The sequence below is a fragment of the Zonotrichia albicollis genome, chromosome 22 (assembly GCF_047830755.1).
Source record: "Zonotrichia albicollis isolate bZonAlb1 chromosome 22, bZonAlb1.hap1, whole genome shotgun sequence".
Taxonomy (NCBI): Eukaryota; Metazoa; Chordata; class Aves; order Passeriformes; family Passerellidae; genus Zonotrichia; species Zonotrichia albicollis.
Genome location: NC_133840.1, coordinates 7775434 through 7801425, shown reverse-complemented (window position 1 = coordinate 7801425; position 25992 = coordinate 7775434). Strand labels below are relative to the sequence as shown.

Below are 25992 nucleotides of genomic sequence, written 5' to 3'. Positions count from 1 at the left end.
CATCCCACACAAACTGCATCCCATACAAACTGCATCCCACACAAACTGCATCCACACAAACTGCATCCACACAAACTGCATCCCAGAAAAACTGCATCCCAGAAAAACTGCATCCCAGACAAACTGCATCCACACAAACTGCATCCCACACAAACTGCATCCCACACAAACTGCATCCTGGACAAACTGCATCCCACACAAACTGCATCCCACACAAACTGCATCCCACACAAACTGCATCCCAGAAAAACTGCATCCCACACAAACTGCATCCACACAAACTGCATCCCACACAAACTGCATCCACACAAACTGCATCCCACACAAACTGCATCCCACACAAACTGCATCCCAGCCTGCTGAGAGCACCCAGACACCCCAGAGTCTCTGAGGATGGAAAAGATGTCCCAGATCATGGAATCCAACCTGATCCCCACCTTGTCACCCAGCCAAGAGCACTGAGTGCCACCTCCAGACATTCCTTGGACACCTCCAGGGATGGGGACTCCATCACCTCCCTGGGCAGCTCCTTCCAAGGCCTGACCACCCTTTCCATGGGGAAATTCCTCCTGATGTCCAGCCTGAACATCCCCTGGTGCAATTTGAGGCTGTTCCCTCTCCTCCTGTCCCTGTTCCCTGGGAGCAGAGCCCCACTTTCCCCCGGCTGTCCCCTCCTGTCAGGAGCTGTGCAGAACCACAGGGTCCCCCCTCAGCCCCTTTTCTCCAGGCTGAGCCCTTTCCCAGCTCCCTCAGCCATTCCTCACATGACCGACTCTCCAGAGCTCCACTGCCCTTCTCTGGACACGCTGCAGGCCCTCAATGAATGCCACACTTCAATTCAGCATCATCCAGTGACAAATACTGTTCCAACTCCAACTTCACTGTGATACCAAATTTCATTAAATATCCCTTGGGGTATTCAGTAATGAATTGCTTAAAAAATAGATGAGTACAGGAACCTGGGAAAAAATTAATAACTGCACATAGTTTCCAGGACACACAAACTCCTTGCTTTCACCTTGCATAGAAAGTTTTCAGGTTTAAAAAAAAATAGGGTGGTATTGAACCTTCATTTCTCAAGAGCCGGATTTTTGAAAATTGTTGTCAACAAGTCACCTACACCTTAATTTGTGGTAATTAGCAATGCAGCAGAAGAAATAAAGTACATAGCCTCCTCTTGTTTCAGGAGACACTGCAATACAGCTAAAGAAGGAGTTTCACCCCTTAACTATAAACAGCAAAAGGCTCTAATTTGTTCAGCTTTGCTCATGAAATGTGAATTAATTCTTTAATGACAGGTGCACCTTGGAGTCAGGACAGCTAATCACTAGATCAGGAGTTAACCACAGTACAGGGCTCAGAGAAGCCCACATCTTTTTCAAAGAAAGCCTTGGCAAGGTCCCACAAGCCAGTTCACAGCAAGTTTATAGCAAAAGGTTATTTCCTAAAAGCAGAACTAATGATCCCTGTTTTTCTATGGCTTTATGCTTGAGACAGCAATCTCCAAGCTTTTTCAGAGGTGGTGGATATTTAAAATCTTTTGCCTTTGTGGTTTCTTTCACGTCTCATAAACACTAAGCTCATCTTCCAGGGACTGCCTCTTTTCCCTGGCTCCAAATGTCTGTGAATCCTCCAGCAGTCTTGTATCATGAAGAAATCGTCCTTCTAGTGTGGCCAAAATTGCCAATGGATTAAAACAGTTAGGGAGGAGGGAAATAATGAATAATCCAGAGAGTAACCACCTTACAAAATACTCTCTGTTTAAAAGAAACTGCTTCCACTGCGATTCACATCTCCATTTATTGGAATTGCCGATGTTCTTTTCTTTTCTATTCCCTGTTCTTTCCCATAGTGACTTTCCTGTTTCAGAAGAGCCATCTGCTTCACAGGTCCAGAGTCAGCCACAGCAGCTCCTCCTCTCCATACAGAAGCAGTATTATTCCACAGCATCTACAAACTTGGAAATGTGTGCATTGTCCCTTGTCTCCTACAACTCTCTCTTCTGTTAATCAACACTGTCAGTCATTTAGTAAGATAAACACCACATAACTTTGGTGGTGGTTGGTTTTTGGGGTAGTCCCTACCTCCCATTCCTTATCTCAGGATGTTATGTAAGAAGTAGAAAGCTGTGAAAAGTTCAGAGATAATCAAAATCAGTCACAGGTGCTGCACACAAGGGGCCAACACTGAAATAAAGCAAACAGACCCTTCTTTTGCACAGAAATACCTAAACAGCTGAAGAGATGGGGTCAGGAAGAATCTGCTTAGCCACCAAATGGAGCAACACAAAAGGCAGAGCTTTGATGAAGAAGCCCTGTTGGTGTCCTGTGAACTTCCTTTCTCACTCAGAGAAGAAAAAGAAAAGATCAATTTCAAAAGTAAAAGGCAACTCAGTCCAAAATCTGGACAGTCAGTAATCCAGACACTGGTCCTGCACTTCAGTCACTGGTATCAGACACTTCTTTCAGGAAAAATGTCAGTCCTTTTGTTCATTTATTCTTGAGTTAGACATTAAGCAGAAAATGAAACACGTGAGCTGTATGCCCATTAAAATGCTGTATTATGTCCAGGGGAGGAAATAAAAACAGTGCCAGTCTGCAGCAAAGGGAAAACAGCCTCAGTGCTGTTTGGGTGTTGAAGGCAATGCACAATATAGCAAAATGCTTGTGTGGTGGTATATTTAAAGTAAATGAGGATTCAGGAAGTACTGCAAACTCTGAGCACTGAGTTTGATACCATCAGATAAAGTGATTGTTGGATATAAGAAACTCCATGTCAAGCTGTGGGACATGCATGTTGGAGGTGGAGAGCAGGCTTAAGACCTCACCTAAGGGTGGTGCATGTCCCACAGCCTTTATCCTGCTCCTGCCACTGGCTGGAACCATGCCTGGCTCCAAAAACCCTGCTGGTGCTGGAGGGGTTTGCTGGGCTGTACAGCACCTGCTGACATCAATCCCTGCTGGTGCATGAGGGGTTTGCTGGGCTGGTGGAGCTCCTGCTGACCCCTGCCCACATCAGTCCCAGTCCTGTATGAGGGCTTTGCTGGGCTCTAAAGCACCTGCTGACCCCTGCTCACATCAACCCCTGCCGTGTATGAGGGGTTTGCTGGGCTCTAGAGCACCTGCTGACCCCTGCCCACATCAGTCCCTCTCCACCATGAGGGCTTTGCTGGGCTCTAAAGCACCTGCTGACCCCTGCCCACATCAGTCCCAGTCCTGCATGAGAGGTTTGCTGGGCTGAAGGGCACCTGCTGACCCCTGCCCACATCAGTCCCTGCCCTGCACGAGGGGTTTGCTGGGCTCTAGAGCAGCTATTGACCACTGCCCACATCAGTCCCTCTCACCATGAGGGGTTTGCTGGGCTCTAAAGCACCTGCTGACCCCTGCCCACATCAACCCCTGCCGTGTCTGAGAGGTTTGCTGGGCTGTAGGGCACCTGCTGACCCCTGCCCACATCAGCCCCTCTCCACCATGAGGGGTTTGCTGGGCTCTAGAGCACCTGCTGACCCCTGCTCACATCAGCCCCTCCATGGAGAAAGAGGAGGCAGCTCTGGAGGGCAGTGCAGAACACCCCAAGGTGCAGACACAGGTGTCCCTGAACATGTTTGAGCACATAAGGGCAGCAGGTAAATGCACCAGGACCTGACAGGAGACACAGGTGAGCTGCCCCAGCACAAAGAGCTGCTTTCAACCAGGCCAAAGCCAAGCTAGTGAGGGTGCTTTCAACTCAGGCCAAGCCCTGCTGTAGTGGCACCCAAAGGCAGCAGATCCCTGTGCAGGTCTGGGCAGGCAGGCAGGTGCCCCAGGAGGGATGCACTCCACCAAGGCACTGCAGCATTCCTCAGCAGCCTCCGCACGGCCCTGCTTCTCAGCCAGGGCCCCAGAAGCACTTTGTTCCTTAAGCTCTTCCCCGCAAGGTATTGGAGATGATGGAAATGAAAACAAGAGAAAATTAATCTTTTTATTAATTTAGAAAGATGCAATTCATGAGTCATAGCCAGCTTGTATAAATAATGACATTGTTTAAATCTTATTTGTAATTATACTTAAAGCCAGAGACTTTCAAAGCTGCACTGAGAATAAGGCATCCAACTGTCTAATTTATTGTTATTTTAAGCAGGTACTGTATGCCCAAATTCCCTTGGCAGATTATATCTCAGTTTAAGTGTTTTGCTAGAGGTAATTTTCACATGTTCATGACAGCAGCAATGAGAGGAAGGAAATCAAACAAAAGAGAATTCCATCTATGTCATCCAATTTCTTCCTCTCTCTGGCAAGCCTGGAAGTGCTTTGTGCATGACTGAGAAACTGCACATTCCCTCTGCTCCACCTGGCTGGGCAGGGAAGAGAAAGTGGAAGTGAGGAAGGACCAAATGCAAGTGGTTTGGGAAAGGAGACAAACCAATAGGCTTTCTTTATCTTCATTGCAATCTTAGAAAAATGAAAACCTGCTCTTTGTGCAACTTCTCATTCTGTGAGGCACCTGCTCATTCGTTACAGCAATGGTAATAAGGAACACAAACTCACAACTAGATCACCTTGAAAGTCTTGTTCATACTTCTTCAGACTCCTGTAATCCCCAACCACAGACTTACATTTAATAAGGATCAAAAAATATGTATAGAAAACTAGAAGTTACCGAGGGGAAAATAATTTGTGCTAATGCATTTATAAACCTGGAGCAGCAATCTGCCTAGGAAATTAGTCTTATTAACACCTCTCTTGAAATACCCATGGCATGCTTGGAGGGCACCTGCTGATCCTCAAGGAAATGGATGCAATTTTGAGGACCTGTCATACAGCTGGTTGATCTGGAAAAGTTGGACAGAGAACAAAAATGGCTGGAGAAGTGCCTAACATGTATCTACTGCTTTTAAATCCTTATCACAGTGCTGCACTTGTTGCATGAAGTCCCAGATGTAGCAAACACATGGAAAATTATCAGCCTCCTAACATATATAGATGCTAGTAGCCAGAAGGATCAGTCACCCATTTATTCAGCACAGAAGTTGGGCTGGGAAAGAGTTACCATCCATCTTTCCTTGAGGCTCTGTTTTAACCATGAGAATTTCTACATTTAAGCATAATCAAATCCTAAAATCCTATATTTACTGGGACTGCAGGATATGTATTATATATTCAGAAAAATTATACCCTAAATCAGTTTAACTTTTCCTTTCCCTGCTCCTAGGAATCTGGGGTGCTCCTCCCAAAATGAAGAAACTTGCCTTTCATGTCAACTCCAATTCCCATGCGAAGGATTTCATTTTTGTTCTTTTTCCTGCTCATTTTGCTCCCACTTTGTGATGGAAGTGACACTGAGGAATCAGAGCTGCTCCTTGCACACTGAAACTGAAACCAAATAGAGCAGATTTTCCTTCTGTGTTCACAAACATGATCTTTGACTTTTACGTGGCCATTATTTAAAAACACAAACACAGCGTTTTCCAACCTGGGACTGACTTTCAGTTTCTTCCTTGACTTAGCTGTGTCCCTGTCAGTGTCTGCTACAGGTAAGAAAATACAGCATTGATATCTTCAATGGCAGAGACTGAGAAATCTCTTGTAATTAATGCATTTTAAATGACCCGTAATTTCAGAGAACACCATTAATTGACCTCCTCACATGTGGGGTCACAAACTGCTCTTCCCTCTCTTCTGGTACACTAAGGGCCCAGAGGAGGACTGCAGATATTGAGGGACAATAGCCATTAGATGTTAAAAATTCAAGTGTTAGAAATGAAAAAGACATTTATCAAATGCAGACACACTCTGTCCTACTCATACCTTCTTTTGTGTATAATTTCCTCCTTTTTATATTGTTATTAATGCCATTTTTTGGAATAGAGGAGGAAAAAATATTCACCTCAAGCACATCACCCTAGGATACATGAAAAAGAAAAGACTGCATAAAACATCTCGAGACATAAAGTTCCTGCTGTGTGCTGGAGGCAGAGTATATCACCATTCAGCTAAATCGTGCAATAGAGAAGTGGAGAAAAACTACAGAAATTGCTTTGAAAACAAAAACAAAAAACTGCTTTCCTGGAGCTATCATCAGGTTTGCTTGTCAGATTGGATACTTTTTTTTTTCTATGCTCCATTCAAATGCAAAGAAAATGCTTGAGGAAAATTGCTAGTTCTGATATTTACACCCTTCACATATGCAGCTGGAATGAGATTTCTGCTGTGGTGGAGCAACAGCATCAACAAAACAGTCTAAGCCGAATGGCAGTCACACTGCAAGCACTATTTAAACATATGCAAAGGATTTCTTGATTTCCTGCTACATATTTCCTAGCAAACTTCATGCTTATATAATTTTTAAGTACTTATTTTTACAGCAAATTTTAAGAAAATGGGCCAACTCAGGGTAAGATGAGTTTGGAGGCAGAACTGGAGGAAGGAGGTTAATAAAGGTAGATGGAGTAATGTGTAGATGTGGGATTTAGGGACATGGTGACCTTGGCAGTGCTGGGAATAGTGTCAGACTTAAAGGTCCTAAAGGTCTTTTCCAATCTAAACAATTCTCAGATTCCCTGAAAAACCTCCCCACTGCAGCAAGGAAAGCAGAAGCTTCACACAAGTTCCACACAAGGCAAATCTTCCCTGAGTCACCTGCAAACATTTGTTGTGTTTTAGTTTCCATCTGACAGCTCTGCCTCATGCCATGGCTTTCCAAGGAAGCACTTACAGAATCAAACCAAATTTTTTGAGAAGTAGGATTTAAGAAATGCCATCTCCTATGAGATTTGGCATTCTCCTTAAAACAGCTGTTACTGAATACTATAAGACTAAGCTCTACAAACCCACATGGTTGTACAAAAATCCCCCAAACAGGAAAAAAAAAGGCTCCAAATCCAGAATCCAAAAGCTATTTATCTCTAAGTTCCATAGCAAAACTGAAAGGTCAAGTCATTATAGTGGCCACAGTTGTGGCAATTATTATCTTTAGGGTGTAAATTTCCATCAGACTTCAGTATCCTATCTTTTATTTTTTTGCAAACAGAAAAAAATAAAACTCTGCAGCCATAGAGCTACAGGTAAATAAAATCCTCTGCCTTTTGCTTTGTTAACAAAACACTACCATGCCTTAAGGATGTTGTCTGGGCTTTTGCCCCCACAAAAATTTAATTGCCTAATCTTTCTTATCCAATCAACACAGTGTCCCAGTACTTTGCTTATCAGCTGCTTATTCCCAGAAACCTGCCCTGCCCTGATCCTCTCACTGCTGCTCCCCAAGTCACCTGCCAAAGCAGCTACTTGTGTGGCCATGCCCCGAGTGGAGAGGGAGCAAAATCACCTGGAAGGGAAAGGGAAGGGAAAGGGGGAGGTATGTTATTGCATTACTTTCCCCTCCCTGCAGAAAACAATGGCTGATTTGCCTTATAAGACAAAATTAACAACGCTCCTGCCTAAAAATATTCCAGAAAGCCTTCAGAAATGACCAAACACATTATTCCAGCTGAAGCTTGTCCTAATCCTCACTTCATTGCTCCAGGTAGATACAGGCTGGTTCCAGAGCCTCCTAAAGTGCTCTGAGTTGCACCAATTTCCTCTTCAAGTCCTTTGTACCAACTGATATGTTCTGAAACACATCCATTTCTGTCACAGTACAGGTATTTAAAAGCCCTCTATCAACCTATTTTTACTCACAGCCCTTGCCCTCTTTCTCCCTTTCACACACACACACACTCTCAGAATAAGCAGGGAAAGCTTCCTGTTTTAATGCACACTTCCATCAGGAGCAAACAAGAGGTGTGAAAGGAAATTAGGCATGCAAGTCAGCTCATTCACAAATGAAGTGCCTATTCATTTGCAGGAGCACTGGAAGGCCCTGCCAAATAACAGGAGTGAGCAGCAGTGCTTTTCCAGCAGCCTGGAAACAACTGGAGCAGGTAGAACACAGACACCTCCATTTCTCTGAGAAGCCATTTCAGGATCAGCTCCTCCTGGCTGCTGCTCCCAGTTCCCAAGCACAAGGCAGAATCAGCATCAGCACCAACACTACAGCATCAATGACAAATAATAAACTTACAGGGCCACTGTGGGTACTGATTGCCTGGGAGGAGTTTTTATGTGCCAGAGAGCCTTGCTGTGCTGGGTGGGAAAGCACAGAGAGGCTGTGCTGTTATCCCAGGGCATGCAGCAGGGCTGAAGAATGGACCTGCAATGGACCCTGTGCATTCCTTGTGTGCCAGCTGAAGGACCCTGACATGACTGAGCCCCCCTCTCTCCTTTTAACCCTTGCTGTCCTTGCCAGGGTGCAGCAGCTGAAGAGCACAGAGATTTCTGCAGCAGGATCTGCCCCTGTGGGCTCTGGGCTAATACAAACAGCAACACTCCATGGCAGTGCCCAAAACTAAGACTGAGCTCTCTGTCCCTTCACCCATTTATTCTACCACAGGGAAATAAAGTAGTGAAATCCAGATCTCAGTTGTGCATTATAAACACTCTGCAACTGCCCTGTATTCACATTAACATGAAGACACTCGAGCCCAGCTATTTTCCTTCCAAACTATACATTACTCAGCTTTGATCAAGATATGCATATCCTTTCCTCTCTGAAACCTTTCTCCCCAAAATAAACATTCCTCTTTCACAATTTAATGTCTTTCTAGAAACCCACTACTAACATTTCACAGCACATTTGAAAAATAGATGCTTGCAGCCTATCAAGTAAAGCATTTTGCTTAAATTACACACTCCTCTTTCATGAAATTCCAGCATGTGGTTTTGCCTTCTCTCCATTGCTGGGCCTGCACAAGAGAACACTGCAGGCCCATATTCTCCTTCATGTTAATCAACATAAAACCCCAAGAGTGTGTTGAGGAGCAGATAAAGATGGTCAGCCTTATCACTGAGGGTGCCAAGGGCAGAGAGATGGAGGTAAGGAAAAGGCAGGGAAGGAATCCATGCCTCTGGATTCACACAGGTGACCTGTGTGCTAAGCAGAGCTCCAGATCCTGACAGAGCCCTTAACTGCAATTCCTGAGTGTAAATGGAACCAGTCCAGAATTACTGTACAACCAAAGAGCCTTCCCCAGGCATTTCAGACTCAAGATGCATCCATGACTGCTTTAGTAAGCATCAAGACTTCAGTAAATTTTAGAGCTGAGCAGAAAAGTAAAAATACCAAGAGCTGAAAGTATCTTTGTACTTGAGACTGACCTCCATCCACAGCTTCAGTGACCTCATAAGCCCCTGAAGATCTGAATACTTGGTTAATTGCATTTATTTCTCATGTCCTCTTATTGAGAGATCCATACTGAGGCTATGAGAGCACTACAGCCATAACAACAGCAGATGCCAAGAGGAATAAAACCGATGTAAAAAGCAAACAGAGTAAGGTTAAACTTCTTTGGACTCCTAAAAAAACCCCAAACCCAACAAAACCAAGATGAAACCCAACTGAAATGATGAAAACCAGATCAAAGTGCAACTCACATCCATCTCTCCTTTCATCTCAGCATTTCAAGTTCTGAGATAAGATAAAAAATGATATATTCTTTCAGTTTATGACATAACAGTCAAACATATGGCATAAAATGAAGAGACTGGGTGCTAGCTGAACCTCAGAGCATGTAGCTAATGATTTCAAACCAGCCAAAGGCTCATAGCAATAGCTGATCCTTCCAGCTGCTGATAGGAATTATACAGCAGGGCTCATTATTTGGAAAATTCTTGGATTTTCCATAACAAATGCCTCAGAATTGTTCTCACAGTATTTTATCTCACATATTGAAGGACTGCAGAAGAGGACAGCCTGTTTCTCCAGCACACCCTTCTGCTGGATGGCTGCACTGCTTTCCACAGGGTACAGATTTACAGCTAACACACTGTATTAACACAATGTGTACCACAGGGTACACATTTACAGCTAACCCAGGGGCTGCCTCCTCACTCCCAGCAGGCACCTCCTGCAGCCCTGCTCATCCTCATCCTCACTGCCTGCCCAGGGCTTTGTGTCCCAGCAAACCCAGCGCTGCTCATCCTCCCTGCCAGGCAGGAGCCTCCACCTCCACCAAACAGAGAAAAACCATGCTGCAGAGTTTAAAGTGCTCAAAATTCCAGCTCAGAAAGAGAGAGCTGCCCATGGCCAACATTTCTAAAGGCAAAATTACAGCATGTGGGAATTACAGATCTGCAGGCAAACCAGCAATTTGTGAGGAATTCGAGTGACCAGAAGCGACAAATTAGGACCACAACGCTAACAAAATTAGACACAGTCTCCTTTTAACCCCATCTCTATTTTAAGAGCTTTTTTTAAAAAAAAAAAGAGAGGGTTTGTATTTATTTTGTTGTTAAAGTTTCCATGACATTGGGCTGAGACTATTTAAGAACAATGTTCCTCCATCATTTACTCTCTTTACCTTAGGATGTGTAAAATTATGCCCATGCCTGTACAAGGAGGTTTCTCTCAGCCCTTGAACAGTGACAGAGTCACCCAGCAGAGATTAAATTCAGTAGCCACATGAAAATTTCAAACATGCTGCTTGACTGGAGGCTGTCAGCTCTAGGATTTTTTTTAGGTTCCATTGCACTCTTCAGTCTTCTCCCAACTGGAGGCAATACTAGAATCAAAAGGCAGCTCTTTCCCAATGAGATTCTCACTCATCTACAAGTCAACAGACTGAACTATAGAAAAACAAAACAAGAACCGAGCCAATTTCCACCCTCTCCACTCAATAACAATAAAATCACACAACAGCATCTTTAAAACCCTGCCTGCTCATTTGGATAATTACTCTAACAGCCCATCTGAGCATGGCCTCAGCCCTGTCCCCAATGGAGAGACCAAAACCTGAAAGAGAAGGAGGAAACAGCTCATCTGCTGAACACAATGTTCGGAAATGTGAGGTGAACATTCCTCACCACAGCAAGATAAATGTTCCCACCCCACAAAGAAAGGGTTCATATTTCATATATTTTCCATTGTTTGAGCTTGCTTGTACATAAGCAACTACATTTAGCAACTACCAATGGGAGAGACTGAGCAGCTAAAAAGATTATCAGGTTTTTAACAATGCAGCAGCAGAATCAATGAGGGAGGCTGCACCCTGTTCAGTTCCATTAATGCTCTCCAGTTCCAGCAGAGACACCTTGCCATGGGTACTGTTACCTGCAACACTCACTCATGGGATGTGCATCATCTGCTGCACAAATGAAAATGACCCATCACAGGAGAAGTCATCCACAGTGAGGGATCTGCAGCAGTGCACTCCCAAGGAAGCCAAACACCACCAATTTAGTGCTTAATCTCAGCAGGGCTCTTACACAGATCCCCTGTGCTCATCCTGTCTCACTGGTGGTGGCAAGGGAGTGGATACACAGCTGTATGGAACCAAAGAATTCTGGATTGAAACAAGTCCATGCTTTGAACCATGAAATATTTCAATGAGATGGCTTTGTGACATAAGGAAATACGCTGTAGGTAGTGATGGAGAGGGTGCTTTTGGACTGGTTTGACTCCAAGGAGTTCATCAGGCAGTGAAGAGCACAGGAAGGGCTTGCACAGCCCTGGCAAGTCTCACAGCCTGGTGCCTGCTCCACACTCATGGGCTGCTGCATCTCCAGCCTGCCCAGACAGCAGCTGCTGGGGCTGGCACAGGGTCCTGCCCAGGGAAAGGGCAGCACTCTTGTACTCAGGGAAGGCACAATGCCCAAGGATCTCAATAGAAACAGCAAGAAAGGCTTTACCCACCTACAAAGGGTTTCAAAGAGAAGTCTGCAGTGTTGCAAGAGTGACTGCTCCAGCTCCAATGACACAGCATCCTCACACAGTTATCCCTGCCCAGCAAGTGCTGCCTTTATGTGTTCAACAGAAACCTCCTAACACTGCCTGCTCTAGCTTTCATTCTGTGCTCTGAAAGCACTCCTCTACTGGACCCTTACAAAATAATGCAGTGTGTTTATGGACAAAGACAAGCTTTAGAAGGCTGGCAAGGAATTAAGTGTCCTTAGAACTATTAATTGGGGTGGAAGGAACAGGGAACACTTATCAGAGCAGGCTGCTGGCACACGAGGTCACAGCAGCAGCCAGACACGGCAGGTGCAAGCCATGAAATCTGTGTGCACATTCTGCAGGGACAGCTTCAAACAGAGCTGCTCTTCTCTGCTGTGGCTGCTGCTGCTGCTGCTTAATTTGATTGCACACAAGTGAGAGCAGGGAGAGGGAAGCAAGGACAGGAGCAGGACCCTGGGGCACCCAGGAGAAGGCTCTGGGCACCCACAGCCGCGGGCTCTGAGCAGGAGCCCCGGGAATTGCAGGGGCACCGGGAGCTGACACGGCACGAGCCCCTGCGAGACACAGCATGACTGCTTTCCCCTCAGCAAACCACAGGCCACAGAGCAATTTGGAGTGGAAAGATGCTATTCTGGATTTAAAGGGAAAGGAATCTGCCTAAAGAACCAGATCCTGGAGCAGGAGGGTCTGCAGTCCCCGTGTGAACACCCCTCACACACACTGAGACCCTCGGTCCCTCACACTTGTGGGTGCTGCTTCCTTCCAGCTCCCCACCAACCGAGCTTCTTCCACTGCCTGCCTTTCTAAGAACTGCCAAGAGACTCTTCTGTAACAATAATCTCTAACCTAAAATTATCCAAAGCGTGCTCTTGCTTCCCTCTAGCCCTGAAATCTTACAGAAGAAGCCTAGGAGAAGGAGCCTGTCCTTTAAAAGACAGAATAATTCAGTCTCTACTGAATTCTGGGTTAAAAGGAAAAAAACCCAAAGCAAAAAACCCAGAGTCTAGAATCAGGTCCTCCAGACTAAGCCCAAGAATATCACTAAAGAAAAATTTCTCTTGTTGGGATATTTAGAAACAAGATATTTTTAAATCTACCTTAAAATTGTTATGACACTAGCTACCAGAGTCTAATTATACTTTCATAATTATATGTATTAATATCTAAAGTGTGTAATTACAAAGGAGCCGATATATTTTAGAAATGCCATACTTATAAACCTATTTTTTTAAAATAGAAACTTCCTGAATGACTTTAAGATCTGTATTTTAGTTCTTCTGTCTTGATGACTCCATACTAGCAGAGGCAACTGGAGTCCACATGTTTGAATGGAAGCTGCAAACAGGGATCTTTCTATATTGTGTCAAAGGCATTGATCAAAAAAACATCAAAACCTTGCTCCTGCAGAATAAAAGAAACACCTGAAAACAGTGGAGAAATAAAATAAAATAAAAAATAAATAATAATAATAAATTTTCTCTTTAGCAGCTTCCTTCATTAAAGCAAAAACTTTCATGAATTTGTTTTAATCTACAAGAGAACTGGAGCATTGAAAAACAGAGATCTTGCCAGCCAAAAAGGTGATTATTGGACTTTACAAACATCTTAATTATCAGATCAGTGATACAAACCTACTGACCGGTGGTGTCCCCTCCGTGGCTGAGCCTGCCTGCTGTTTCCTGGCCAGAGAGCACAGGGGGGACATCCATGAGTGCCTGGACAGGGGGGCTCTCCCACTGCTGGGCCCAGGCTGTGCACACAGAGCTCCCCTGCAGGCAGCAGGGGCCCAGGAAACCTCTCCCACTCAGGCCTGAAGTGGTTTGTGCTTCAATTGCACAAGTCTGAGTGAATAAAACCAAACATCATCAGGTTACAAAGCCCAGGAGTTTCTAAATGGTGATGAATGTATTCCCCATTCATGTAGAAAATGAGAAGGGATGGTATAATAGAGCTTGACTAAATATTTAAATCAAAATTGTTAAATCCTGATTCAGATTTGATTGCATCTGCTTACAGACAGAGACCTCTCTCCAGCCACTCACATAACTTCTGGTTTTATTCAAACATCAGCTCCACTTCTGATTTATTCTTGTTGAGTGGCTTTCAGCAATGCAATGATTTAAATGCACACTTGAAAGGCAAATGTAAGCTTGCAATAAGGTGCAGTTTGACATTTAAACCATTACATATTTTTGAACATAATATTACTACAGGAGCATTACTAACTTTGGCCACTTCCAGATAGAAGTTTAAAAAGCACAATGAAATGCAGACTAACAATGAGTTATCTCTCTTTTCTTCAGCAACTGTTGAAACTCTCTTGATTCACAGCCCAAAACCCTGAAAATTTTGAAAGTTTTGCAGTAACATACAGTGCTGCCACTACACCTTAAACAGCTGGAATTGCCAACATGTAAGAGGAGAAAATTTTGACTACTTAAAAATATGTTTCATGAAGGAAATAGCAAGTGACCCTAAACTTTAGCAGATCTGCCAAGACCCTTCTATAATGAAGTAATGAAGAGAACTCATTAATTTTATTGCTTTTGCAGCTCCTCTGTACAGTTCAAGGTACACCCAGATCTGAAAAGCAGCAGATGCTGGGGAGGTGTTGCTAACTGCTCCTGAGCACCCAGCATCTCTGTACCTGGAAAAAGGAGATGAAATAAACACAGAGGTGAAGGAAATAAAGTTATTTCCTCAATAACTAAGAAATGCTGTTGGAGAGAAAGGCAGGGGAGGAGAGCAGGAGATGTACTCACTGTGGGTCCCAACAACCTCATGTTCTTGACCAGTGACTCAAGGTTTTTCATTAGGGATTGAGTAATTGCTTGTGCAGTCTGTATGTAAATGCAGATGAGCACAAGCATCACAATTCCTCCCATTTCAAGGGAAAAAAAAAATCTTCCTTGTCTTAATACTAGCTGGGAATACAACAGGCAAACACCAGATATTAACTGATCAGCACATTGTTCTTACAGTCAAAAATCAATGACTGGAAGCCAACACTTGGCATTTTCTGTACCTTGTTATAGGAAAGTCATCATGCAGAGATTAATGTTGGCCCTTCCAAGCACTATTACTCGGGTACTTTGGTACTTCTGAGTTATAAATTCCTGGAAAATTGCAAAGGAAAAAAAAAGTCTCATATCCTAATACTGTTACATTAAATAATTTTTGTCCTCTCTCTTCTCTTCCCCATGAGAAAAGGAACTAACACATCCAAGACAGAGCTGATCAGGAACTGTCAGTTTTAATCAGAGCTCTGTAGCTGTCAGTCACCAGTGGCCCTTGGGTATTTTGTTTCCTGAATATATAAAAGATTGTTATCCTGAAAGTTAGTCAGCATTTCTGCCTGCTGGACGGAAATAACAAGACTATTAGGAATGTTTTAACTCTGGTATAAGTGCAGCAGAATTTGAGTTCTAATAACTCAGCACACCAATGCAATGACCTCTCTTTATGAGCCACACTAGTGCAATAGAAATAATTTCTCCTTATTGCATGGTTTGCACTGTTGGTATTTATTAATAGTGTTGCAATTCTGTATTAATTATTATTTAGCACTGAGAACACGCCTGAAACTGCACAAAATTAGTGCCTGGCCCAAAGTGCTTCAGCAGCTCTGATTCAGCATCCCATAAACAACATTTCATCCACCAGCCTGCCCAGGGACTGAGGCCTGGGCAGCAGTGGCACTTGGTCAGCTGATGTCACATCAAATTATTTACATCCTACAGCTTGGGACAGCCAAGCCCCAGTGGGTCTGGCTGGGGCAAAGTTTACAGGCACCAGTCTGATGGAAAAAACCACCCAACACTAAAGGCAATGTGAAAATGAGAACACAGAATCTTATGCAAAATTCTTAGAAAAGAAATCCTGTCATAGTCTCCCATTTTGAAATGAAAAGTCTCACTGAAGAGGAACACAGCAAGAGCACACAGTGATTTGTGAACTTCCCAAACTGCCCACCTGGTAGGAAAGCTGAACTAAAGCAGCTGCCTAAGGCAGGAGGAAAAGCAAAACTTCCAAGGTCATGACCACCACACAGCACAAGCCATGAAATGCAAACGTGACAGGCAGAGAGAAGTGAAAATCACAAATCCACAGCAGGGCAAGACCCCCCCTCCACCTTTCAGATCCATACTGCTTTGTTGGCAAACCCTCCTGAGGGATCACTTGTCTGAAATGAGAATATGCAGAGAGCACAGATCAGCAAATGCCAGACAGCCACGGGAATCAGGGGGAACCTTCAGGCAGGTTTCACTCAGGCCCTGCACACTTCACACAGACACCAGTCCTGCTGCCACTGTCACTTCACCCATTTTTGTTGTTTTCTGCTGCCAAGAACACAGAGCTGCATTCTAAGACAATAATGATATGTTACTAATACAAATAGGGAAAATAGGAAGCTATGAAACAAATAATTAACTGTGATCTGTTATTTACATAATTATTGGCAGAAGCCTGAACAAGGAGTAAGATGGATTACTGCAGTTTTGGTTCAGTGCAGTCTTAAAATAAAAAAATTAAACAAAAAAATCATCACATGCCAAGGCTGAAAGGATTTTCATTCCAGCATGGGGTTCTCTCACTCTGCCAGCCAAACTCCAAGCTGTTACTGCAGCTATTCTCCAGATAAACACTGGGCTTTTCCCCTGCTCTTCTGTTCAGCTACTGCAGTTGCTGGCCACCAGCAGAAGCATAAGAAATATATAAGAAATACATTTTTAAAAAGCAACAACCAAAAAAAAACCCCAAAAAATAAACAAACAAGAAATCTCTATGGGAGATAATATTGCTCACCAACAACATAACCCTGGTATGTTCATATTGCCCAAGCCTGAACTTAGGAAAGGCAAGGCACAAAGCCTGGTTTTTTTTCTGTATTTCTCTCCCTTCTCTAAAGCTAAAATTGCTCTGTGGTTTCGGTTGTGGCAGGAGATCAGTTCTGGAGAAGGAGGATTGGTTGATACCTATCTCCTCAAAACCAGAAGCACAGAAGAGGTGGTATGTTGTTCTCACAACATCCTCCATTGCTCTCTAGAAGGTTCACCCTGACAGAAGAATTCTGCAATTCTATATAGTGAGAGATAACTAACATGATAACTAACATGATAAATAATGGTTCCAGCCATGCCTTGTGCAGAGGCTGCCCTGAAACACACAGAGCTCCATGAAGAGTGGACAGAGCCACCAGAGCGTCCTGAACAGCTCCTTCAGGAGCCTCCCAAAAGAAACCTTCAGCCACTGACTGTGACAGGCCCAAAGCCATGACCACAAGTGGGAAGGATTCCCCATCCCTTCAGTCAGCCAGGAGCCCTGACATTCTCATCCTCCTGATTTTTTACACGCTGTTGTAAAACCAGGAGCACGGATATTGGTGCTCCCTCCCTTTCACTTCCTTTCCCTGCAACCCTACAGAAATAGCTGGGTTACATCAGACAAAAATCAAAATAACGATGAAAACAGATGTGTCACGAAAAGAAAAGCCGTGCATGAGGTGCCTGCTGTGCTCAGCAGTTCAGCAGTTCTAGGTGGGGTACTCCAGTCAATGAGAGGTTTTACAGCACCAGAGTCAAAAGGGGGCATCTAATAGTTAAGAACTCAGTAGTAATGACTGGGGGATTGTTGTTTGGTTCAGCTTGTTTGGGGGTTTCTTTCTCTATTTTGCCCCTACCTGTCTCAGATTTGCCTCTTGATTTTCATACCAGCTCACCAAAAATGCAATTTACAGGAGAGGTCCATGCCAAGATGTGTATTCAAAACTTTTCTGGAAACCATGAGGTGCTGTTCACCTCACTTACACCTCTCTGGGCTCTGAGCCCAAGCCCATTTTGCTCAGCTCCCATTAACTTCCCTGGCCCCTTAGGCACCTCACAGGTTCTTTGCAGAACTCATTTTGCACACACACATTTTTTCTAGAACATTCATCACCCTACATCCATATTGCCAATTTCCACAAAACTCCCTCAGCCAGAAGGGCATCATCCTCCTGTAACCATTTCCAACAGACATCTTCATCCTTTCTCCTGTGATGCTCATCATTTTTGGAAGATGCTGTTTGTAAACTCTTGTTGAAAGCTGCCCTTTTCTTCCCTGCTCACCCCCTGGCTATAGTGCCTACCAAAAAGCCACATCTGCTCATCCTCTGGGACCCTCCCACTGACCAGGGCTGTCTCTTGTGTGCCTCTGGCTCTCCACCCTTGGCCTGCAGCTCTCTGATTTATCTTGGAGATATGGAGATGTGGACTGCAAGCACTTTGGGGGCACCACCTGATTCCATAGAAGCTGCACAACAATGTCCTGGTCTGTAATACACATCAAGCAATGATGATGGAAACAAGCAACTCAGAAGATATTCTGATATCTGGGGTTCCTAATTTTTATCTGTCAAATAAAGTCATGGTTTCCCACTGAATCTCCTGAAGAGGTACCAGGAGCTTTTTCTGATGATTATAAGGAAACTCAAGTTTACAAACTTTACCTTTACAAACCTTATTTGATGTAAGTGATACATTATAACACCTTTCAACCAGTTCCTCAGCAATTGAAATACCAAGCAAGATTTATGGGATTTTGTATTGCAGGAAAAGTCACCAGTTTTTAACAATATCTGTTCATATTTATCACCCATCATGCAACGTCATCAGCAGCTCATTTGCTTCTCATGCACAGTGTACCAGAAAAAATGAAGAGTAAATGTTCTCAGTTAGTCCAATTTATTAGAATTTAACCCTCTTGCAGCTTGGTGTGGTATTTGAAAAGTCTGAAGGAATGATTCCAGATTTCCCACACTTTTGACCAGAGAAGCTTTATCACAGAGCTGCTGGTGTTGACAGTCACAGAGATCAAGGGACTGGTAAGATCATTACATTATTCTTAAGAACACACTCAATATTTATGAGTATATTAACTCCATGTAATAAAGGCCACATTCTCTGGCTGTGATGCCTTGGATGCTTTGGGGATAAAATTAATCAACATGCATGAAAGAGGATCTCAGAGTCAAACAGGAAAATCTGCACATAATAACAAAGATAGTTAGTATCTGGCAAACCTACAGCACAAGGAAGAAAAAAATACTATGATTAAACATAATAAGACTTCACTTGAAATGTAAAATACTCTGGAACAAATCCTGCCAGCTTGCATAAGAATCAGCAAACAGGAAGCAGCAGCCTTTGCAATACAGCCCAGCACAGGGAAAACAACACTAAGAACAAGATGCTGTGGCACAGTCCCCATCACTGTGCTGCAGAGCACTTTCTGTCTCCTGCTTTTGAAGTGCATGAGGTTCAAGTCTAATTTCTGCTCCCAAAGCAGGAGTAGTTGGATTTGAGTCAGTAGCAGGTCCCTGCTGCCCAAGTACAGCACTGTCATCCTTTCTCACACCCTCACAAGTGTGAGCTGGCAGCACTGCTGCCTCAAGTGTATTCTGTCAGTATCATTTTCTAATATTTTCCAGCATTACAGCCCTTCCAGAGCTGAGTCCTGGGTGCGTGCACTGCCTCTCAATACTTCCCTCCCTGAAGCTATGAGCACTGAGCACAGTCCTGTTACAAGGGGAGAAGGGGCTCTTTTATCCCATTCCATGGGAATTCCCTGACTGCATTCACTGAGAAACACTCAGTGGGGCACTATGTTACTATCAGAAATGTGAGCTCACAATAAAAAGAAGCAGTTTTGGCTCACAACCTCTTGAATGCTTTTGCACTTGAGAGTTAGTGCTGAACCCTTCCTAACCCTTCAGCTGCAGTCTGTACTGCATAGTTGTAAACTCGACTTTCAACTTTCAGCCATCATTTGCATGTGTGTATCTTCAAAGAATGGCATTTGATTTGCAACTATGTGTTGTAATGAGAGGCTAATTAACACAAATACAGTTATTAGCAAGTTGCAGACATTTAAAGGACAAATCCAGCAGACCAAAGTCTGTGACATACTGTGTGACAGGGATGGAGAACCTCAAGGATGAGCTGATACCAGGCAAGGCTCTGCCTCTGACTCCATTACCACAGGCAAATCACCAACATTCTGCAACTTGGTTTCCCCTTCTCTAGTGGGATAGTGAGACTCATTTACTTTGCTGGGTAGTTCTCCAGCTTAATTAAATCGTTACCTTTAAATTAAAGCACTACAGAAATGCCAGGAAGTAGCATCTGAATTAGAAGGTGGAGGTGACACCCTAATGAAGCAAGACTATTTCCATCAACAGCAGGCACAGTAAAAGGTCACCCATGGTATAATTGTGAAACCACATTCCAAGCTTCTGAAGGCAAGATGACTTTTCCCAAAACTTCATTAAGGAAGAAGATATGTCCTGGCATCATGGGATGGCTGAAATCCTGCAGTTTCACAGGAAATCTGCAATGGTTTCATTATTTTTGTTTTCTCCTTGTTTGCTATCCTAATAGCAGTGAAATATCACAGCTTTTGAAAGAATGCTTTCTCCACAGGCAGCTGTTATCAGTATGGTCAAAAACCTATTAAGAAAATTGCAGAGGATCATTTCCCTTCAAGTTGTTAATGCTCAGCACTGATTGAGTTTTCAATCTTTTCTTTACAAGAGCCACAGCAGAGGCACTGGCACTTTTTGTCTGGGACAGCTTCTCCCAAACATCAGTACGTTCCAACATACTCCACACACACTGGAAATTTCCAACGCTTTGTAAACCTTATTGAAATACACACTACTGCTGTGCAGACTCTTTATTTTTAAGTACTGGAAGAAACTCATTCTGAAACCGTAAGAAACAGGCCAGTCCTCAGTGGAGGCCCATTTTCATCATGTACTCCCAAAAAAGCAGCAAACTTAGAGTCAGGTGTGAAACTGTGTATGCCCTGTATCTTGGAAACTGCACTCCAGCTCTGTCCCAGATACCAAAAAGGCAAATCCCATCATAAACTCATTTAGTCCATTCTGGGAAGTCATTAAACCAAAACCAGGAAAACAGGCAGATACTTCCTTGTGTGTTGCACTTGGAAAAAAGAAGATTATCCAAAACAAACTCGTTACACACAATGTTTATGTTTCCAGAGTGTAAACACCAAGAAACAACACATTTGCTGTTTGCTTTGTAGCAATGCAAAAGCTTTTACTTTTAAGGGCAAGATGTGCTATAGGACAGGTCAGCCTAGTTCTTTCTATTACATAAGATGCTCTTACATTGACTGGATACATATTATCCAGTTTCTGTGAGGCTATGTTAGAAAATAGTGGAAAATACTCAGGAAATTACAACTGGAAATAACTCTGTATATGATTTTTTCCCAGTAAATAAATACATACTTGCATATACTTTGTATGTTTATGGTTTTTATATATATATATATATATATATATATATACATACACTAAATATATACTTGCTTTTTCTTATACTTTTTGACCAACCAAAATGATTGCAACTAAGTTCTCAAGTAAGACAGAAGATGTACTTGGAGTATTGTGAGTATTGTGCCCATACATCTGGATACTCTGTTTGCTTATGTCTGTCTGTCAGCTGCCTGCTAATTGCTTTTGAGGCCACTGACCTGCCTTTGACTAAATCTGACAGCAGGAAGAAGTCCCAAAGCTTCCAACACTTTCATTTTAAAAAAAATGGTTGGGTAGATGCAAGACTCTTATAAGACAAGAAGAGAAAGGCTAATGACAAAGGTCAACTTATTTGACATCAGAGAATCCACAGCAGGGATCACCCTGGAGACAAATCCTCAGGAACCAGTTTCCATTGGAACTGCTGCTCTTCTAACACTTGTTTCAAATAGAGCTGGAACCAGAAATTAATTCCAGTTCTCACAACAGTCCACTGGCCTTAGGTAAATCATAACTTCCCCTGCCATAACGTGGCTGGTGTTAAAATCCCTTATTAGGTTGCTGCAACAATTCATATTTGAAATGTACTTTGAAGGTCTGGAGAGTTGTATTTACTAATTATTACCTGTCTTGAGACATGAGCTGCATATTCAAAGTGCTAGCTTGATTCATCTGCAAGTGCACATCACATAAGCATGTGGTATGCACTAAGACTCAAAATACAAAAGTAAAGATTACTTTTAGAGAAGACTTTATAATCAAGTCAGTTTTGAGCTCAAAACATATAATTTTTATTACCACAACTCTTCCATTACACTGGATTTAAATTATTTCATGTTTTAGATTAGCACTTTATATTACACCAGTTTGAAAAGTAAATACCAATTGACAGAAGACAAAAAGCCCATGCAAAGTTTGATTCTGTCCCCAAAGGCAAGTCTGATGTCTGAGATCTTAAACCTTTGATATCAAGCTGCATGTTAATAGATAAGTTCCACAGGGCAGTTACTGAGCACAGTAATACCACAGCTTGTCCTAGGAATACCAGCAATCACAGCACTGGGTTTGGCAATGCCACATTACAGCAAGAAGGCATTTTTATCTTCTGCTTGGTCAGGCACTCTCCAGCCTTTCCAGAAAAGAAGATGCTTTCAGTTCTTGCAGGCAGAAAAATCAGATGGCAAAGGTCTCAGTGGAAGTGCTAGAGCAAATAGGTGAACTAGATGTGATTTTGTTTTTTTTATTTAAAGAATGCATGATGGGGGGAATAGCTTCCTAGAAAGGAAACTTGCCATGCATTAAAGGTGCTTTGTAGAAAAACTCCACTTAGAGAGGTCCCTATTTGAGGGCAAAGGAGCACACTACAATTTCCTTCAATAATAACAGGTTAACCTTCTATCTTCCAGCTTCCTTCTGTAACAGACTGACTACCAGCTGAGTGCTTAATATCTTCCAATACTGGCCTTTACATTTCCTGAAGGAACAAGCCACATCTAAAAAGAAAAACAAAAAAGCCACAATGGTGCCAGCTAAATTATCCTTCTAATCCTCCCCATCTCCCTACTCCAGACAAAATAAATACAACCTGGCCAATTTATTCTAACAACAGTGACTTAGATTTATGTCCCTTGCTCTCTATCACTGCCCTACAAACATATATTATTTTAATGTAGTATAAACAAATATTGGATTTGCTTAACACCACATTGAGTCCTGGTGATTAAAACATATATATGCATAGAGAAAAATTTATACATGCACAAACCCCTTTGTAAGCTCTGAAGATAAAATTATCAGTATTGCCAAACAGAGAATATGTATTATATTCTAATGACATGAGACAGTTGATTACCAACAAGCCTACTTCATTTCTAATTAGAAAAAGTTCAGTGATGATCTTCTTCCCTGCTGTTATTGCCTGACAAGAATAAACAAGGAGTCTTCTCTAGGGATGGCACAGTAAACATCCAAACAGGCATTTGCTCTGGAGCTGAGCTTCACCGTAGTAGTAAGTACTGAGGAGCATAGTGGCTCACACACTACGGCTGGTCACACACCCACCAGCGCATCATTTTGAGTGTTTACCTTAAGAAAACCGAGCTTTGCAAAGTGCATTGCAGCTGCCTAGCCGCTCCTGCCAGCTCTGCTGTCACCCGCTCGGGAGTTCTGCAGGGAAGGGACCCTCCTTGGCACAGGGCTGAAGGGCAGCCGGCTGCTCCAGGCTGGACGCGCTCCGCAGAGACAAAGCAAAGGGGATTTGCTTCGCTGCGATTCTCACCCAAGGACACCCCGCTCGGCCGGCTCCCCCCGTGCGGCAGCAGGCTGTGCGTGTCTCCCCGGCCGCAGCTGCACCTGTCGCCCGCAGCGCTCGCCCTGTGCCGGGATCGATAACGCGTCTGCCATCACCCCGAGCCTCGCCGAGCGCCCTCCGCTCGCACCGCGCTGCGGGCACCGCTCCTTCCCGAATCCCAGCGAGCGCCGATTCCATTTCATCGAGCCCACACAAACAAAGGGCGCTCCTCTTATTTTCGATAAAATTCACACAAACTAGAGAACAATACCGGAGGGGCCGCACAATGGGCACCGGCCGCGCCGCATCCCTCACGCCATCCCTCCTCTCCAGCCCCGGCTCGGCGGGCGAGCCCCGCTGACCCGAGCCCGCGACAACCCCGGGGACGGCGGCGGCTGCACCGTGCCCGGGAAGGGCTGTCCCCGGGCAGCGGGGGATGCCCTCACAGCCGCGGGGTGCACTCACCTGCCACGGTGTACCGGTCCAGGTAGTTGAGCACGTTGCCCACGCTGAGGATGCCGGCGGCCGCTACCCGGGCCCGGCCGAGGGTCGGCGCCTTGCGGAGGGCGGCGGGGCGGTCGAGGTGCTTGCCGGCCGCCGGGGGGTTCATCCTGCCCGACAGGGTCTGCACCTCGCCCTCGGCACCCCGGCCGCAGCAGCCCCGCTCGCCGTCCTCCTCCTCCTCCTCGTCGCCAGATCGGAGCCGCCCGCCGCAGACCGGGCTGCTGCCGGAGGAGCCGTCGCTTTCCAGGCACATCATGGGCTGCGGGAGGGAATCTCGGCGTGCGGGAGCCCGGGCGGGGAGACCGACAGACAGACAGACGGACGGACGGACGGAGAGAGCGACCGGAGCGCGCTCAGCGCCGCATCCCGCGATCGCCCTGAGCCTCCCCGGGACAGGCCGGCAGTGACAGCCCGCTGAGGGGCTGAGCCCGGCGGGGCGGGAAGCTCCGCCCCTGCCCCGCCCCTGCTCGGCTGCCGTGCGCGCCCCGCCCCAGCGGCCCCGAGGGGTCCGTGCGGCCGGCCCGGGGCGGCGCAGCAGGGCGGCGCCTCAGCCGCCCTCGAACCGGCCCTAGCAGGTGCTGCCTCAGCCGTGCTCTGCATCGACCCTTCAGCCGTCCAGGGACCAGCCCGTAGGGGTGTCCCCTCAGCCCGCCTCGGGGTTCCTCCTCATCCGTCCTCAGACCGGACCCGAGGGGTCCGGCAGGCGCTTTAGGTCGGCGCCTCCTCTGTTTTCAGTGTGGGCCTGAAGGTGTCCCCTTCAGCACCCCCCAGGTGCTCTGAGGGAATCCCTCAGCCTAGCCAGGAGCGGGTCCTCCCTCAGCCCGCCTCAGAGCGGGCGGTTCCTCAGAAAGCTCAGCTCGGCCCTGAGGGGATCCCCCCTCAGCCCAGCCCAGCCCGGGCATGAGGAGGTTTTCCCTCTGTGCCCCTCAGGTGATCCCTCAGCCCGGCTGTGAGGGGATTCTCCCTCAGCCCAACCCCGGCATGAGGAGGTTTTCCCTCTGTGCCCCTCAGGTGATCCCTCAGCCCAGCTGTGAGGGGATTCTCCCTCAGCTCACCTCAGCCCGGGAGAGACCGGGTCTTACCTACCCAGCATCACCAGAGCATTGGGTCATGTAATGAATTTCCTTTATCTGCCTTTGTTATCCTTCAGCGCTGCACAACGAGCTTCTAGCATACAGGTGGAAGTGTGGAGGTAGCTGGAAGAAAAACAAGCCCACCAAACAAAACCAATGGCTCCAGCACTACTGGCTTGTACCCAACAATGAACTCCATGTGGGCTGTGCAGGCCCACCCTCAGATGTAGATTTTAAGAATAAATCTGTCCAAAATTCTTCTTGCCTATCCTGAGTGCCCAGAGCTGTCTCCTGGGCAGGGAAGGGACAGTGCAGTGCAGGGCGAGGGCTCGCTGGGATGTGCCACAGAGCTCACAACTTCCTGCTTGGCCCCAGATGATTTTCCTACTGCACAAAAGTAGCTTCAGGAACAACACACATCTTCAAAGGAAGTAAAATTGCTCTGGAGTTCCCCCCACTGCAAACAGTTCCATCCCGCTCCCTATAAAGTTCCACCTTTGAGCTAAGAACGGCCAAGAAACATTTCATTTCAAAAGGAGAATCTTCAAAGAGATAAAAGTGTTCACAAGCAGAGTGGCTCCAGCCTGTCATACCTGTCATAAAACTACAAAAGGTAACTAAAACCAGAGAAATAAAAAGGCTGCTGGAGAACCAACACATGTCCAAAACCAGCATGTTACAATTTCACATTTCTCTCAGTTTGTTGATATTACCTAAGAAAATGTGTTGTGATTAAAGTCTTTGTCTCACGGGTATTTAAACAAACCCCCCTGCCATTCTCTGAGGAACTCAGAGCTGCTTGCAGCACAGCCCCTGTGTGTGTGTGTGTGCTCAGCATAGCTGGCTGTGTCACACCCTGCCCACCAATGACACCAGATTCAGACTATGCCAGAAATCTGGGGAGATACCACCAACGTGACCCTCAGGATGCTACCAGAGAAAAGGGCACTTTTGGTGAGTCACCTGCAATTCAGGGCTGTTTGTGCAACACTGCTGAGAAAGGAGCAAACACCATTTCCGGTGATGGGTGACACTCCCAGACTGTGAGAGGTGACAACTAA

The 25992-nt window shown here is 45.1% G+C and overlaps 1 protein-coding gene across 3 annotated transcripts in view; it reads right to left on the bottom strand.

Annotated features, from left to right (window-relative positions):
* The window catches only part of LOC102065484 (sphingosine-1-phosphate transporter SPNS2), a 137132-nt gene extending 112808 nt beyond the window's left edge, over nucleotides 1-24324 (bottom strand). Inside the window, exon 1 of one of the 3 annotated variants that reach the window (XR_001333201.3) lies at nucleotides 23820-24324. Coding sequence is in view for 1 of the 3 variants with exons in the window: in XM_005494186.4 (XP_005494243.1) it covers nucleotides 23820-24114 (295 nt within the window). In the remaining 2 variants the exon portion in view is untranslated. The remainder of the gene's footprint in view (nucleotides 1-23819) is intronic. The other 2 variants (XR_001333200.3, XM_005494186.4) reach the window with 2 other exon arrangements.
* Between the last annotated feature and the right edge of the window lie 1668 nt (nucleotides 24325-25992).